Consider the following 18,195-nt stretch of genomic DNA (forward strand, 5'->3'; position numbering starts at 1 on the left):
TCTCCTCTCCTGTAAATATGTAATCTTGTCTAGTAAATAGGTCTTTAGGGGCTGTGTAATGAGAATATCCCTGATCGTGCGGGTGCAACGATCTCCATACATCTGACAATTGGAACACTTACAATAATATGTTTAAAGCTTTGGCTGGGGGGCTCGGATGCATTATTTTGTCATCCAATCTGTCTATGTCAGAGTTCAAAGTACAATTAAAGTCCCCCCCCATATCACTGTGCTGTCCCTGAGTTTACCGACCTGGGGGTATGCTGTTCAGAAGTATGCTGCGGTATCATGGTTCGGTGCATAAGGGTTAATGATGCACACTTCTCTGTGTTCCACCAGCCTTTGGATGACAATCAATCAGCCTTTGTCATCCCCAAAGGTCTTGCAGACTTTAAATGGCACTATCTGTGCCATCCATATCAACACCCCTCTAGCAAACGCAGAGTAGGACGAGCCCACAGTTGTGCCGCTCCATTTCCTAGAAAGTACTGTTTGCCTATCCTTCATGAAATGTGTTGCTTGCAGGAGTGCAATGACTATCCTCTGGTGTCTCAAATATGACATTATTCTGTTACGCTTAATATAACTTTTGAGCCCTCTAACGTTCCATGTAACTATCCCGTATAAGCAATTTCGTAAATAGCAACAGTCCGATGCAGCTATCACCTGTCCAAAGTGTGGGTCTATGGGCTAACCCCTTCTTAACTATCCCAAATCCACTACCAACCCCTTCCCAAACAATTGCCCAGCTCAATACCTTGCGCTTTGGCATCCCTGCGTCCCTCCCCTATCCCACGCTGCTTGTCCAGGGGGCTGGCGTGCAGCAGGTGGATACTCTACAACTAGTATAAAAAATAAACAAAATCCATTCTTCGGGGAAGGTCGCTCCTCCACAGTACACTTCTAGTGGTGCGCGCACTGCTGGCTCCTATTGTCCATAGGTATTGATGCCTGCATTCTATGTACAAGGTCCTTGTCCATTGCAATCTGACAATCACCGTCCCAGTGGCAATCCTCAGGTTATTCAGCGTTTGTCCCCTCGTCGTCGCTTGATGGACCTCTTCCGAAGGCAAGTTCTTTGTCCATCCACGTGTGAGCTCCTCCTTGTTGTCGAAAAAAAAGATGGCGTTGCCCTTGTTGAACACCTTCAGCATTGCTGGGTACAGTGACATGTACTTGAGGTTCGCTTCTCGCATCCTTCTCTTGACAGAGGTAAAGTACATCCTTTGCTTTTGCACCTGCAGGGTGTAATCCGGGTATGAGGATATGTTTGCCGATGCTCGTTGAATCATGCCTCCCTTCCGGAAATGTTCGAGAATCTGTTCTCTGTCCTTATAATTTAGTATCTTAGCTATTATCGGCCGTGATGGGGCACGTGGAGGTGGCCTTCTGGACGGGGACCGGTGAGCTCTTTCTACCGTGAAGCTCTGTGTGAGGGTGCCTGGGCCATTTTCTTGCAGAAACATATTCTCAATATAGCTAGTGGGGTTTGCACCCTCTTCCCCTTTGGGCAGTCGGATAATTCTCACATTAATATGTCGAGCACAGCCTTCTGCATCATCCACTCTGCCCTCAAGGTTCCGCAGTTGCTGTTGCAAATTAGATGCATCTCTGGAGGTGTCTTTCTGGGTGGCTGCATGTGTCGCTACCTCCTTTTCCAGTATCCCTGTGTGCTCCGAGAGCATCCACACATCTTGCTGCAGCAGGTTCACGTCTAGACTAATGGCATCCATTTTAGATTCTAAAGCAATCTTCAAGGCCGCAATGGAGTCCAGGACCTGTTGATCTCCCTTGCTACGGTTCGAGTCTCCGTGTGTTGACAGGGCTTACGATGCCGCATTGTCAACCACGGTTGTGGATTTAGTGAACGTGTCCAAGGTCAGCTGCTTAGACCTGTTCTTTTGTGACTTGGACGCCATGGTTGAATTGTGGTTGGCCCGGGAATACTCTCCCGACAACCTGCTTGGTTACTTGCTCCTGCCCCAGGGGGACCGGATGCCTCTTGGATACTCACTTTGGTACTGAGCGACGTCCGCATACTTCCACAGTGTCTGCCACCTCGGGTCTTCCCGGAGCAAGTCCGACCCTCTGTTTGCATGCCCAGCAATAGTGCCCATCCAGATCAGCACCTTCCAGAAACGACGATGTTTGCGTGTTGATTTCTTTACTTGTTCCCTATGCGATAGAAGGCCTCCTCGGGGTCCGTTTGCGGTCTGCCCTATCTCCAGGAGTCCGCAGCAGTTACACCTGTGCCTCCTTTGACCTTTCTCTGGTCATTGTCGCCTGCTTGCTGGTGAGAATATATGCACGCATATATTCTCTCCCTTGCCAGGGTGATGCACCTTGGTGGGCTCTCCTGTACTGTTTCACCTCCCTTTCTGTTATTGTTGCGGCTGCCAGTGCGGTTCTGCTTGTTCGATAGTGCCTCGAGGCAGACAGTCCTGTTTGTCCCTATCGCTTGCTTGCCAAAGTTTCTCGCTTGAACCAGTGTACCATGAGAGCAGACGGGTCAGGCACTTGCACCCATCTTGTGGGCTGTCCTGTGAGGATTGCACCACAGTCAGTAGCAACTTCTTCCATTCCATATGGCGGTTCTGCACTCTCTCTTCACACCCGCACCCCAGAACTGTGCGGTTCCCTTTTCCCCAGGCATAGCCGATCCAAGTTTGCTGCCTCATGTGCCCTCTGAGGGGCACAATCTGCTTTTGAGCCTCCCTTATATGGTTCAGCCTGTCAGGTATCCACACTGTGTTCCTGCAATCTGTGGTTTGCAGCCCTGCCTTCCCACTCCTATGCTGCCACCCTTTGATTGTAGGCAGCTCTGAATGCCCGCTGTTATTATGTCCAAAGGGTATGTGCTATACCCCTTTAACAGGACTGCTGAGGGAAGTTAGTTTTTAGTTGCTACTGCGTTCCAAACTATAAAAAAGCTTACAGCTTCAGAATTGATACATTGTGACAGGGCTCCGGTGCTCCAACTTTCTTCCCCATTGCTATGCTACTTGTTGCTTGTGAAATGATCCGCTCACCGTGTAGCAGTGTTTGTCATGCCCAGCGGTGCACGCTTTTGATGCATATCACAGCTCAGGGCTTGTTCTGCTTCGTTACGGCCCCACATTCGGCTCTGATGAAATGGTGTTTGTTAGTTTGGAAATAGGTTCACGCTCCACAACTTTACGATCGGCTCGTCTGTGGATTGTCAATTCAAACTTTGCGTGCATTAGCCCGAAAGAGGACCATTGCCTATGTCCTCCGTTGCACTTCAGCAATGTCCTTGCTGTTACTTGAGATGGTAGGGGGCCACCACGTTCGGCTCAAGGTATGACCCCGCTGTACTGCGGCAATGTCATTGCTGCTGCTTGAGTAGGTGGGGGGGGGGCCGGCCACTCTGTGACCTCGCCACACCAGCGGGTCCCCTGCCGGGCTACTGTATCACTACCTAATGTCTGCTTTTTGTTCCTTTTCCCTGCCGCACACCTCCTGCGCTTTCCGCCTCCAATCCAATGCCACGCTACAATCCGACATCCCTTCACTGCGTCGGCTGCTCTTCTCCTCTGTCCTTCTTCGGTTCGCACTTTCAATGTAGCCTTTTATGTGTAGCTTACCAAGCATCCCATATTGCCACAGTCTGCCCTATCAAGAATGGGGAACACGCCGTCGACCCAGTCCTCCACAGCGCCCTCCTGGGCATCGGCCTTCCTACACTGCTAACAATGTGCTTTGTTCCGTGGTGTCTTGGTTAGGTGCCAGTGACCGCCATCTTTGTTCGCCTCAGCGTTCCAGACACTTTCTTCTGTTATGTATAACTTCCCAAGCAGCAAACCTGTAACAACCTGATTTTCTCCACTTCGTGTCTGCTGCCTTCATGCAGCTGCTAGTGATTTCTAGAGCATTTGGATACAATATAGCCATTCCTACAGGCCAGGATCAGTCAGGATTATCGGGAGCTTTTTAGAAGAGCTTCCCCACAACATGGCTGCTAAGCCACACCCCCCAGAGGCCCAGAGCCGATTATTGGTGAATAACTGGCATCGGCATCCCAAAGGACATCCAGTGAGGCTTGTACACTGGTCTGTACCCCACTGCTCCACTGTCAGCAACCTGGAACCGCAGCCAATGCTGTACCAGATGAGTCACCAACATTCTGTGATGGAAAACCCTGTATTGGCATTGCATTGTTCCACTGAACCCCTCACATTAAACCAAAGATTCAGCCTCACTCGCAGTTTCCCATGTCAAACCTGACCGTGGACAGAGGTTCTCTGGACTGGTGCCCCAGATATAGATAAATGCAGCCGTGAGGGTTCAAAACCCTGATCAAACTTAGATCAGCATGGAAAGCTTGACTGTGGAAATCCGTCAAAGTTTTTGTTTGTGTGTTAAAGAGTTTCAGCGTTGTTATTTTTACTGTACACATTACACTGGTAGCATTAGGTGATGAAATAAACAGCTATTTTCCATTAAAAGTGGAAATTGATGTTTATTACCTGTGATAATGGTTTTACACTGGACTTGTTGGTGAACTGAACACCCTCGTAAAATATAGGCCTGGAAGATGCAAAAGAAACTGCAAAGTCCTGCGGAGCACATTTCAAACACAGCACCCTTCCCTTAGACCATGCAGCACCCCAGCAGATAGACCTAGAATTGCAAGTTGCTACCATTTACACAGTGTCTAGAAAGAGTGCCAAGAGTAAGACTGCTAATTATGAGTTTAGCGGTATTACCGACTCATTTATAGTTACAGCATGCAGTAAATACAGGTTACCGGAAAGGTCTGCATGATTCCAAGTTGTGAACCTTTTCTGTTACTTTTCAGTTTGGAGCAGCATAGGAATCCATTGGGTTGGGTATTGACCACAGATGTTGATAACCACATGTGGTAAAGATTGTGTGTGGAGGTAATTCCCGCCACAAACATTGGGAAAGACTTTCTACTTACCTGCAAGAAGTGCTTCAGTTCACCTTCACTTTTGCTAACTTAGGCAGTGGCAGGGAGACAGGCTGGCCTGGCTCCTTGAATGACTTGTCTCTCTTCTGCTTATGTGTTTTGCCTACCTTCCAGCAAAGGGTTAACTGACTTTGCATTGGGGGGCTGTATTGAAAGTACTTACCTGCTTAAGAATAACTGTGTGAATACTTGTTTTATTCTGAACTCTCTTCTCTTTAACACTGCTCCCAGGAATATTATAAATGCAACAGTGATATATTAATGTCAACAGCACGTATTGAATTCCCCTGAGGGTGTACGTAGTGCCTGTGTGTCATCCCAAATGGGTATTTGCTGATTTAGAAAGCTAAGAGTGTGGATTTTTGAAGTGCATTTGTGTGTTGCTTTATATTGCTGCCTTCTGAAAAAGGCGTATTCTAACTGACTGATAAATAAATTAATAATTGTTTAATCAAGAAACCTTGAGTGTAAGAGTTTATTTGAATACTTGTCACTGTGAATATCTGTGTAACTCCTCTATATCTCACATTGACCCCTCTTGAGATAAGCCTGGCTGCTCAACACGCTACCAAACTGTGTAGTACAGACTTATACCAAAGGTTGGGTTCCTATTGCCAGGAGGTCAGGGTTGTTTTAGTGCACCCAAAGGGTTTTGCATACAATCGTGCCTAACACCCTGGGTGCGCTCAGGCCGTCCCCTTCTTCCCTCTGTTTGCTCTGAGCGCATACATTACCAAGGCCAACTTCCTCCTCTCCTTTGGCCTGGGGACACTCAGGCTCTCTCCTTCCAAACTTTTCTGTCCTGGGTGCAGTAAGTAGAACCCACTACTACATCAATTCTCCTGCCCTGGGTAGTTTCTGCTTGCTCACCAACAAAGCAGAAATTTAGAATATTCTCAGGCACAACTGCTGCCCACAATACAGCGGAGTGAATTAACTCTTTTATTCCTCTTTGTTTTCCTCGCCCTGGGTTGTGGGATATCTCCTTGGGGCCAGTGGGTGCCCTGCTTCTTTGCTCCTTTCCTTTGCTCCTTCCTCCTGCAACCTCCCCCCCCCCCCCGTCTCACTTGCAGGAGATGATTCATCCTCTCTCCCTTCTCCAGCTACCTGGCACCTCCTTCTTCCTCCCTCTCCTGGGTTCAGATGAAAAGACCAAATTGTCGCCAGTGTACTAATGCAGGTTCTTTGAGGTGGCAGGTAAGACTGTAAGCTTCTCTGCTAAGTTGCAGGACAATCAGATATCATCAGGACATTAGGTCGTTAGGAGCAGGTGAACAGATCCTTCAGGGAAACCCACTGGCTCCCACCACCCAGGTTACATAACTCCAACTGCCTGGAGGGAGAACACTCTCTCAAGCACAAACATTCCATGCACTCACATAACATTCTCTCATGACCTTAAACCATCCATGCAGGAAGGGAGACAGGATACAACAATGGTCCTGCTCTATGTGTTTTGTAAAGGTACAGTATTACCTTTAGGATGCTTTCCGTAGTCAGAGCTTGCAAACACTCCAAATCGCTGCAGCCTGTGTTCTTCAAAAACACCAGATTGTCCTTTTCGGCTTCTTCCAAGGTAGCAGTGTACACGTATGAACCGCTCATGTCAATGGCACCTTGGAAAAGACCTTTTGCAAGAGGTGACATCATCATCGTCCATACCGAGGTTCCCCCTGTAAAGACAGTGGAGTGTGAGGTAAGGGGAGAAGAGACATGAGGAAGCAGAGACCTGGGGTCCAAAGACAAATGGGCAAAGTCAGGAGCACATGTTGTTTGGGGTGCATACGCAGGACATAAGGCCATTGATAAATGGAGAGCAGAGAGACATGGATAAATGAGGCATGAAAGGGGAGGGGTGCTTGCTCAGCAGAGACGGTGGGCCAGAATCAAGGGGAGGGTCGAACAAAAGGGAGGACAGGAAAGGCACAGCAAGGGTAGGACACCATGCAGCAAGGAAAAGCAGAAATACGTGGAAGCTGAAAGGGTAAAAACATTGGTATGGGATCAGAAACATGGGAGAAGCAACAGGCACGCAGAAGCTGAGGAAGGGCAAATGCTATAAATTAGTTTTTATACTGTGCCAAATAACCACCATAGTATTTTCAGAGTGCCAAAACACATCCATGAAGTGGCATACAGTTGTGAAGGAAAGAAGATGAGTGAGGGAAAGCTGCAGGGTGTGAAAGTTTGGAATGGAGGCTACAAACACCTGGAGGGATCGTTGCAATGGAGGAAGAATGACATGCATTACTTACCGTAATAGCATATCTGATGATTGTATCTGCTTAGATTCACATGCTGCGCATATAGTCCGACATCTAGTGGTAATCGCGGAGTATCGAGAATCGAAAGGGGACGTCGACATGGGTGTCTTGTAACACTATCCCTAATATGACGTGCAGTGTACCCAAAATCCCTCATGGGTCGAGGTTCCTCCGGTTGTGTTTTTTCTGCTGTGAGGGAGCCTTATGACTATTGTGAGTGAGTACAGATAGAGAGAAAGTAGTAAGATGTCTATGTTCCTTCTACTCTGAGCGAGGAGGAAGGGGGGGCGCATATGAATCTGAACTTGTACAAAACTCCAGGTTGCCACTTTCCAAATGGATTTGAGAGGAACATTTCTAATGAATGCTAAGGTAAGCCCCAATGCCCCGAGTAGAGTGTACTCTAGCCTTGAAGGGCAGATCTCTCTTGGCAATAGAGTAGCATAGTGTGATGCAGTTTACAATCCACTTTGAGATAGCTGATTTATAGACAGGGTCCCCTTCTCTACCATCCGCCACGGAAACGAAAAACTGGTTTATTTTTCATAGTGGTTTCTTTTTTTCAATATAAAATATGACTGCCCTGTGAACATCAAGTGTGTGGAGGTTTCTTTCTGCCACATTAGTAGGGTTCTGTTAGAAGGTTGGTAGTTCTATTGATTGGTTCACATGGAACTTTGAAATGAATGTAGGCACAAATTGTGTGTGAGTGCACAGAACCACCTTGTCTTTGTGAATTGTGACAAACGGGTCTTGAACTGAAAGGGCATGCAGTTCACTAAATCTTCTTACTGAAGTGACTGCCACTAGGAAGGCGGTCTTGTAAGTGAGTGCTTTAATGCTAGCCTTATGCATAGGTTCAAAAGGGGATCCCATTAGCCGAGTTAATACCACATTTAGATCCCACCCAGGAGCTGGGTTTGAAAAAGGCGGATGAAGTCTCTTAACCACTTCCATAAAGGCCTTGATTACTGGGATCTTCCACCACAACACCTTTTTCTGGGACGTACTATAAGCTGAAAGTGCAGCTAGGTGGACATTCAGGGAATTACAAAACAGACCACAGTCTATTAGGTGAGTCAGGTATAACACAATATGTGTCGGTGAGCAGTCTATGGGATTGATGCTCTTGGAATTGCAACAGATGACGAAGCACTTCCATTTATTGGAGTAGCAATGTCTGGTGTTAGGCTTTCTTGCTTCTTTAAGTATGTCCATTCATCTCTGAGGAATTTGGAGGTGCCCAAAGTCTAGGACCTCAGGAGCCAGGCCGCTAAATTGAGAGTTTGCGGGCATGGATGGAGTGTTTCCCCTTTATCTAGTGATAGCATGTTGTATGGACAAGGTAGCTTCATCGGAGGAGAGATTGACATCGCCATCAGATGGGAGAACCAGGGTTGGCGGGCCCACCAGAATCATAGTCACTGGCTGGTTCCTGGTGTATCGTGTGTACTATTTTGTTGAGTAGGAGAGTCGGGGGGGAAAGCGTAGACAAATTTCCCTGAACAAGTTATCCAGAGACTGTTCCCCTTGGAGCGGTTCTGGAGATACCTGGAGGCATTATCTGGGCATTGTGCATTCTCCAGAGTTGTGAACAAGTCAATCTCTAGGGAGCCCCATTCTGCAAAAATGTGGGAGACGATGTCTTTGTGTAATCGCCATTCGTACTCTGTGGGTAGTGGGAAGTCTCTGCTGAGCACATCTGCCAGAAGATTGAGTATCCCTGGAACATGTTTAGACAGGAGGAACATCTTGTGTTTGAGAGCCTACTGCCATATTCTGAGACAGTTTGGATAGCCCTGGAGAGTGTGTGCCCCCCTGTTTGTTCACGTAATACATCGCTGTGGTGCTGTCCGTGAGGACTAGTACTGTTTTCCCCTGTAGTTGTGTCTGAAAAGCCTTCAGGGCTTTGAACACTGCTAACAACTTCTACTGCTGGGGACCAAACGCTGTGCGCCGTGTGATTAAGGAGGTGAGGCCACCACCCCGTGAGAGATGCAGCCGTGTTGAGAGTGGCTTCTACTGCGGAGGTGGTGAAGGTTTTCCCTTGTAAGAGGTTTTCCCTCGACCACCACTGCAGAGAGAGAACAAGGGCTGCCGAGACAACCACTAGATTGTCCCATTGTCCGCTGGCCTGACACTGTTGGCTGTTGTGCCACTCTTGCATGGAGCACATACACAAACGTGTGTGTGGGACTAAGTGAATGCAGGAGGCCATCATCCCTAACAGTAGCATGACTTTGCGTACAGTCACCTCGCGATTGGCTACATAGTTGGGATCTGGAACAGCATGTTTTGAACCCTCTCATTGGAGGGAAAGATGAGGATTTCTCAGTCCGAATTAGAGCCCCTACGAATTGTTTGACTTGGCTGGGGTCTAGGCTGGACTTTTTCTCGGTGATTGAGAAACCCAGACTGAAGAGTAGATCCTGTCTTCTGGGTGTATGATCGGCATGTTCCGTACGAATGCCCTGTTATTAGCCAGTCGTCGAGGTGAGGATAGACTGGGATAGACTGCCTGCGCAGGTGAGCCGCTACTACCGCCAGCACCTTTATAAATACCATTGGGGCGGAGGCAATGCTGAAGGGAAGGACCTTGAACTGATAGTGTCTGTCCTCTATCATGAACCTTAGGTACTTTCCGTGCGCTGGCAGCATTGAAATATGAAAGTATGCATCTTTCATGTCCAATGTTGCCATGTAATCCCCCTGTGTTAGTAGAGGGATTACTTCCTGCAATGTTGTCATTCTGAACTTTTGAGGCTTGACAAATTTGTTCGCTGGGTGCAGGTCTAGCGGAGGGCGCATGGTGAGATCCTTTTTGGGTACAAGGAAGTACACTGAATAAATACTGTTCCCCTTGAAGCAGTTCTGGATATACCTGGAGGTGTAATATGGGCATTGTGCATTCTCCAGAGTTGCAAACAAGTCAATCTTTGGGGAGCCCCATTCTTCAAAAACGTTTGCCTGTAGACTGGAGACGATTTCTATTGCGCCCTTTTCTTGCAGGATCTCCACCTCTTGCAGTAGGATCTTCAGATGTTCTGGTGATAAACGTCTGGACATTGGTGGTCGGTATCGACGTGGTCGGCTGAACTCGATACAGTAACCATGGGTGACTGTCTTGAGCACCCACTGGTCTGTAGTGATTCCCTCCCATGCATGAAAGAAAGAAGTTATCTGTCCCCCGATGGGTCATTTTTGATTTGAGGCAGGGAAGCCTCTTGGGGTGGAATTTCTACGTCTTCCTTTGCCACGGCGCTGCCCTCTCTGCTGGTATTGGCCTGTGGCAGTTGCCCCTTGTACTGAGGACCATGGTGTGTTTCCTGTTCTGTATTAATTGTGGGGGGAATGTAAGAAGGATTGTCTCTGAAAGGAGCGGCGAAAGCTACCCCCTCACTGCTGATAGGGTCTTTGCGTAATCTGGTTTAGAGGCTATGTTTTATGTTCCTTTTTAGCTGTCTCTAAGGCCCCATCATGTACTGCCTTTCCAAACAGGTTGGTTTCATCAACGGACTTGTTAATAAGGGATGCCTGAGTTTCAGGCTTAAATCCCGAATTCTTGAGCCATGTGTGCCTTTTAAGCCAGGTGCCTCGGGGCCATTGTTCGTTCCACTGTTTCTGCATCATTCAGGGTATTTTTGAGGATGTTCTGATTGACCTGACTCCCCTCCGAAATGACTGCCAGAAGGCGTGATCGTGCCGGCTCGAGGACTTCTTGCAGGCCCTCCTGGAGCAAATTCTATTGGACATCGCTAGAACTTGCCAGCAATGCGGTGTTGTTAGCTATCCTAGTGGAGTAAGCTGCTGATATTGTAATGCACTTCCCTAAAGCATATAACATTTTGCAATCCTTGTCAGGAGCTGCCTCAGCTGTAGACAAGGGTACTCTGGCTCTCTTCCTAGTAGTTGTGTCTACTAGGGAGTCAGGAGTGGCATGGCCCTGGATATATATAGCGGGTCCGTTATAGAGGGGCGAAAAAGCTTCTCGACATGTGGATTTACAGCTCTTCTTTGAGATGGAGTCAACAAAGAGGGAGCGATGGACCTTTTGATAGAATTCAATAGTGGTATCGCTTGACTACTGGGTGGTTTTTCTTTTAAAATGTCCTCCACAAAGTCGGTGTCTTGTACCGCCTCTAGAGTCTAAACACATGGTGTCTGGATCTGGAGTGGTGGAAGATGAGAGCGATGGTACCTCGCCTACTGGTTGTTCATCCCCCCAATCTGGACCTTGGTCTGTTGTCTCGTCAAAGGGATCCTACTACTGATCATAGGGGTCCTGATGGATTTCCTCAGGTTCTGACAGGTCAAAGACCTCCTCACGAGGGAACGGACTGGAAGTTCTTTGAACCGTGGCTTTGAACCTTGGACAAAGTAGAGTAAGAGTCTTCTTCTCTTGGTCTCTTGGGGTGATAAACCTCTCAGACAAATCTACAAACTTGGAAAGCTTGTTCATGTATCCCTCAAACCTATCTCTGGTCCATAAGGATGAACCAGAGAGGCCTAGAGGGGGAAAGGGCTCCTTTTGAGGACTTGGGTCTCTGGGAGGTCGAGATTTGTCAGCCAATGGACTAGGGTCTCTTAGCGGTTGAGATTTGTCAGCTAGTGTCTTAGACAGAGGCTGACAACCATCAGAATATTCTTCTCGACATCGCAGCATGTCTTTTGACGTGTCCCTTGGCTTATTTGCTGCCGATTTGATGTTTGAGAGACTCTCTCATATCTCTGGCATTTCTGGAAGGTATTTTGACGAGCCTGATGGCTTTGTCACGGTTTTCGTCGCCCCCGAAAACCTTTGGTGCTGACGTGCTCTTTTGAGGCATTTTGCCACCCTTATGGTGTTTGGTGCCGACGCCCCTTTGTCTTGAAAGCCCGGATGCATGCCGTATCGACGGTTGCGGAGGGGTGGCCGACCATGGGGTTCGGCGGGTTCCGTCGAATGTTTTGACATACCCATTGGCATCTTTGGCCTTCCCGACGATTCTGTCTAGGAGGATCGGGGTGGTTGTGTGTTTTTCTTTGCATGGTGTGTGTGTGTGTGTGTGTGTCCTTGTCACCAGGGTGCAGAACAGGTGGCCTGTCTCCGGGGGCCGGACACTTCAGAACTTGCCTGTTCTGCAGAGAGGTCAATGGCCTCTGCATCGGAGCCATGGCTGTCACTTATATCCTCGTCACTCGAGGCACCTGCGCCGACGGGGGAGCTACTCGGCCTGCTGCATGGCATAGGCCGCCCATCGCTTCGTCCAGCGATCTTTTATCGTCTTCGGACGTAAAAGTTGGCATGACTTGCAGGATCGCTCATTGTGATCTCGAGGTAGACACTTATTACACCCCGGTGTGTGTGTGTTTGCATGGACATTTAAAAAGGTGTCCTGTCCATAGCTCAGGTTAAAAGCGACAGCAAAACCAGAAGGGAAAAGAGAGGGGAGAAGGAAATGCATTCTACAAAAAGAATCAGAATCCCAGGGCCCCACTCTCCCTACTTTGTAGGCTTGGCTGGGGGCCAAAGCCATGCGGTCGACGGTGTCGACATGAGCACCAGCCGCCGAAATCTGCAGTCGCCTTTGGCGTTGTTTCAGGAGTAGTTGTCGATAAAAAATTTGATGATTATTAAAACAACCAATGAAATAGAAACTTAGCATTTTACAAACTCTGCATAAGGCGACCAGCTATGCAGAGTTTGGAAGGAAACAATTTGAGGGACCTCGACACGTGAGGGATTTTGAGTACAATACATGTCACCTTAGGGCTAGTGTTACAAGCACGCCCATGCCGACGTACCCTTTCGATTCTCGAAAGACAAGATGCAATGCTCAGCGATTATCACTAGATGTCAGACTATATGCACAGCATGTGATTCTAAGCAGACACACAAGCATCAGAAATGTTGTTATAGCATGTACGCAAGTAAGCCCTATTTGCTGGACCACAGTTCTTCAAACAGGGGGAGGCAGATATGCCCTAAAGCATTGTGGTGATTCGGCTGTTTTTGATATGATATGGCATTTATAACGCACCTGTACATAAGTGTTTCTAGGCGTTTCCAAAGCAGATTGGGAGAATTATATGTATGCACATAATATTGGATGCATGAGGGGCTCGAGATCCTTCGTTGGGCAATTATGGATGACTTTTTTTTTTACTGGTATCCCGTCGTTGGTAACAGAAGGTAAGGGTATGTAGTAGTGAAACTAGTACAGTAACATTGAAAGGCCTGGCATCTTGACATCAAAAAGGTTATTATTTAAAGTTTGTCCCTTGTCATATCAAGCTAGAATGTATTTAATCGCACTGCAAGACAGGGAGCTGCCTTACTATGGAGTAGGCTATCAGAGTATAATAATACATAGCTATCTCTAGTGAGAAAATATAGTCTGAGCTCCCTGTGTATCCTGTTTTGATTGGACTGTGTGAAACGTGGCAGTGTTTGTGTGTAAAAGAGGCTGGGTAGTGGCAGAAGGGCCAGATGTCTGTCCTTCTGTATCCAGTGACAGTCTGGCATCCTTTTGTTGCGTTATACTGTAATTATGTCACTATGCTTTGACTGTTACTAGAAGGCAATGACATGCTTTGTTGCAGGTTACAAGCCAACAACGCAAACCACCATGTTCAGCAGTGAGGGACAGTAACCAGCTAGCCAAAGTGGGGACAATAGGCATGAATCAGAAGTGAATGTGCTCCAAAACAGACTCAAAGGAAAATGAAATGTCTATCTGTGTAGCTTGTACAATTGGAAACCCTTTTAATAACAACATTATGAAGAGGCTGTATGTCAGAAATGCAAATGTGTAATATTCGCAACTCACGGAAAAAAATAGCGACGTTTCTCATCCCTCCCATATCTCATGTGACAAAGCTTTTTATACTGAGCTAAATCACTACTGCAGTAGTCTCAGAGAACCGATGATTGCTCTTTTGTGCAAAATATTTAAAGACACTGAGATATGTCTTTGGCTTGGCAGTCATCAGTCGTTTAAGCCTTCAAAAGTGCCAGGGTGTCATTGTAAACCTGCGCATTCTAAAAACAATGTCCAAATATAACAGTAGGGCATTGCCCTTTGTTGTGGGGGCTGCTCCGGGTCACCGGGCAGCCCCCATACTCATGTCGGGATCACCCGACTGGGCTCACTGGTGCGGCGATCACGCCGCGGCCTCATGGTTGGAGGTCACCCCACCCGCTTCGGATCACTGGAGCGCCACACGTAGCCGGGGGCACCCGGCTCACAGCGGCCCCGGCTCTGGGGGCACCCAGGCCGGGTTCGCCACAACAGCCATGCTCACATGGCCCCCACACTTCTTGGGACGGCGTTGCCCGGCAGCGGCACCATCCTCGTGCTGGGCCCTGTCCTCGGGCCTACAGCACGCGGTATGGCGCCAGGAGGGCGTGGCACAGGAACGACAGCGGAGTCCGTTTCAGTCTTGACTGACGAGCCGGAAGCAGCTCATGCCTTTTATTAACGTGGTCACATGAGGGACCCATGTAACCACAACACACACACTGGACGATACCATGTCCCCCTACAGGGGTGACATGCAACACCCTTCTACGTTCCTATGCCACAAATGGCAACAAACAGCCAAGTTGTAAAGCCAGGAAGGCTGGAGGAATCCATGGGCACTATTGAACAAGGGTGAGTTATACACTGTTGTTCCTGTGGGAGCAGAGGCCTGGACCAGGCTTCCTGGAAGTTTTTGTGGCATGCTGGGAAGATTGTGGGAATGGTAATGGAAGTGTGTGAGGCAGGACTGCTCTCGTGCTGAGGCTGGGCTCTTCTCAGAGTTAATCTGCATAATCCGGCCTTTCATATTTTTCACAGCATGGTCTGCAGTTACCAGTCCTGTTAACAGAGGGCAACAAATGGTTTCAGGTCAAAAAAGGGTGTATAGTCTGATTACCAGATTACATTTGCAGGACTACTTTGGACATTCTGGCCATTTTCATAAACTGAGTGCTGTGTCTGGGTTTTATTTATTTAGGTGTTTTGGGGAGTGCTACCTGCCACCTTACGTCTGCTTCACTGCACTAGAACATTAGGCATTAATGTGAAATGACATAATGAAACATCACATAATATAACTAGGCATGATGTGCCCTACCAGGTAGTATAACAGAAATCGTTACCATGCCTCATAAAATGAAAGTAAAAGTGAAACACTGTATAAAAATGTAAAATTGCCAAAACTCTTAAAAACCATGAAATTCAAATTAACATGCATTCATTTTAGGGAATAAAACACAGATTCCCTACAGACAAACATTGCACTGCATATTCCTGCAACTTAAAACATGACATGGCATAACATAACAGTGTGGTATACCGAACCTTAAGAACTCATAGCATTTCATAGCAGGGCAGAGCAGAGCAAAGATAGCATAGTTCAGGCACATAGCAAAAACATACCATTGCTTAGCATCGCAAACAAAGAATGATGAGGGAAGAAACAGATGTTAATGCATAAAATAAATAAAATCCATCCTCCATTCTGACTGATGGTAGAGTGCAAAAACTAAATCCATTTTGAATTCCAGGAGCATACCCGTCTTCCCCACCACTATACCCATACTCTGAATTATTTTGTCCCTTTCCGTCCATACAAGCAATGTTACTATAGAGGACAGTGAGCTTGGTCTTAATGGAAGATGCAGATTTGCTCATGGGCGAGCCAAAAATCTTCTTTTGCGTTACTTGCCAAGGTCCAGACTTCAGTTTAGGAGCTGGCATCCAAAACCCGTATGCCAAGGTAAGGAAACTCAAATGTTAAAAAGGCTCTCAGAGGATATGGCTACCTTAGTAAACACATGGGCCTCTGACAGCCACTTTGTGGAGGGACCATCTTTCATCAGAAGATGGGATTGGAAAGAATGTAGGGAAAACTATTTACTGATTTATATGACAATCGGATAAAATGTTTAGAAGGATGGAAGGTTGGGCTTGAAGATTTACCTTGTTTTTTTGCTGGTAAAAACCATGTTTGGTTCACAATAGATGACGGGTTGACGCCCATTCATTGGGGCCTTCCTGACAGGGAGGCTGAAAGTAGAGAAGGTCTATGTATTCTGTCAGAACAATCATTGTGATAGCCAGGCTATTTTTACATCTTTTTTCAAAGGTTTGCAATTACCTGGGCATGACTTTCACGTCATCCTTTTCGGGAAACAATAAATGACATAAGCAGTTGAGAAATGATAGTCTATTGGCGGAATATTTCATTTTGCAGAAGCTTTTAGGTGCTGCCATTTAGAGCTGTTGCTGATAGTATGTGTGTCTAAGTCAAGGCATTTGCGAAATATGACATTGGGATCTGGGGCTATGCTAACCTAGACTCGCTGCAAGTCCAGGAGAATAAATCTCTCAAACGACGCTTGGCCTTACCAAGCTAGATTTTCTGCCCATTCAGAGCTCGATTTGCCTTTCTGGAGGACGAACTTGCATTAGAGCCGATTCTTCTTTGGATTAGAATATGGTTTGATGGCACGGCCATTTTGTTTCCCCGAATCTTGCACCATATCATGGCCTCCATCTATGATTACCTGTCTATACCATGGTTATGCATTATTAAAAAACGGTCTTACATGATAAAAGCGGGTAGAATCTTTTTTATATATTTTTTATTATTAACATTTCACTCCTCAGTCCCATCCTCCCCCCAACATCCCAACTGTATGACTCCCTTCCCGCCCACCCATTGTACATATTGAAGCCTCCACTGTTAATTTTTTCTCGCCATTAATTTAACAGTTGTAGTTGGCCTATGCAATACCCATTCAATATTCGTAATTTCTGAGGGCAATATGGAACATTATAATCTTCATGCAAAAAGTCTAGAACTGTTTTCCAGTCGCTGGAGAAGATTGCCTGGTCCCCCTGTAAAGAGTACGTCAACCATTCCATTGCAAGAAAGTTGAACCATTCAGTCGGATGGGGGACCTTTGTTTTCCATTTTTGGGCAGTCGTAAGTAATGCTGACAATTGTAATATAACATGTGCTTTTTGTGTAGGTTTTGATTGCTTTCTAAAGTCCTTCTCAAACATCAATAAACGGCATACACGTAATGAGTTTTTCTTTTGCATGGGAAACATTTCCTTCATATACTTATTTACTATATTCCAATAATCCTTCACTACTGGACAACTCCACCAGACATGTTCATAGTCCCCCAACCCACCACATTCCTCCAGCATCCATCCGACAGCGAAGGGTTCAGTTTCTTCAGGTGGGTTGGGGTGTAATGCCATTGAGCCATCATTTTAGTCCAGAATTCTCTAAATCTGAATAGTTCTTGTAAGTTTAGGAACTGTTTTCCATAAACCCACTCTGAATCTAGCATTTCTTCCCCAAGTGTTATTTGCCACTGTCGCTTGTAACCAATTGACTCTTCGGATTCTGCTTCCTCCGTTAGTTTATTTAAGTTTGAGAGGAGAGCTTTAACCCCTGGATTGGAAGTTACAAGTGTGTCTAGGGGAGTTAGTTATTTTATGGCTACGGACTGCACAGGTGGGGCAAGGATCCTGTGACATACCTGGAAATACTACAATCTAGATCTTTCTGATAAGCCCATCTCTTGGTCTGTTTCAACCTGGCCCCCTGAAACATAGCTCTAATTTTGACACAGCATGCCTGCTTCCATTCTTTGAATACGTTAGGGTCTAGGCCTGAATTGAATTGTGGGTTAAAGAACAATGAAGGTAGTGGGGAGAGATACTTGGTCCATTTACTGCTTCTTCCCAAGTGTCCTCCACTATTTTCATGATCTCACTGACATACAAATTATTTGGACGATTAGTTTTTGGCAACCACAAAGCCTCCGATAATCTAGGTCCCCCGACAGCATGTCCCATCTGAATCCATCTTTTATCGGTTTCACCGGAGGACCATTCTTTAATTACCCTAAATTGGGCTGCACGATAGTATTTTACAAAATCAGGAAGGCCCATCCCACCCTTTTCAGCAGGCAGCATTAGAGTGTTTAGTGCG

The 18,195-nt window shown here is 46.8% G+C and overlaps 1 protein-coding gene across 4 annotated transcripts in view; it reads right to left on the reverse strand.

Moving 5' to 3' along the window:
- LOC138503444 (para-nitrobenzyl esterase-like) overlaps nucleotides 1-18,195 on the reverse strand; it is a 344,471-nt gene that overhangs the window by 127,809 nt on the left and 198,467 nt on the right. For all 4 annotated transcript variants that reach the window (XM_069623187.1, XM_069623185.1, XM_069623186.1 and 1 more), the window contains exon 4: nucleotides 6,428-6,624. In XM_069623187.1, coding sequence (XP_069479288.1) covers nucleotides 6,428-6,624 — 197 coding nt within the window. The remainder of the gene's footprint in view (nucleotides 1-6,427; nucleotides 6,625-18,195) is intronic.

This window comes from Ambystoma mexicanum, chromosome 11 (genome assembly GCF_040938575.1).
Source record: "Ambystoma mexicanum isolate Mex_15411 chromosome 11, UKY_AmexF1_1, whole genome shotgun sequence".
Classification (NCBI taxonomy): domain Eukaryota; kingdom Metazoa; phylum Chordata; class Amphibia; order Caudata; family Ambystomatidae; genus Ambystoma; species Ambystoma mexicanum.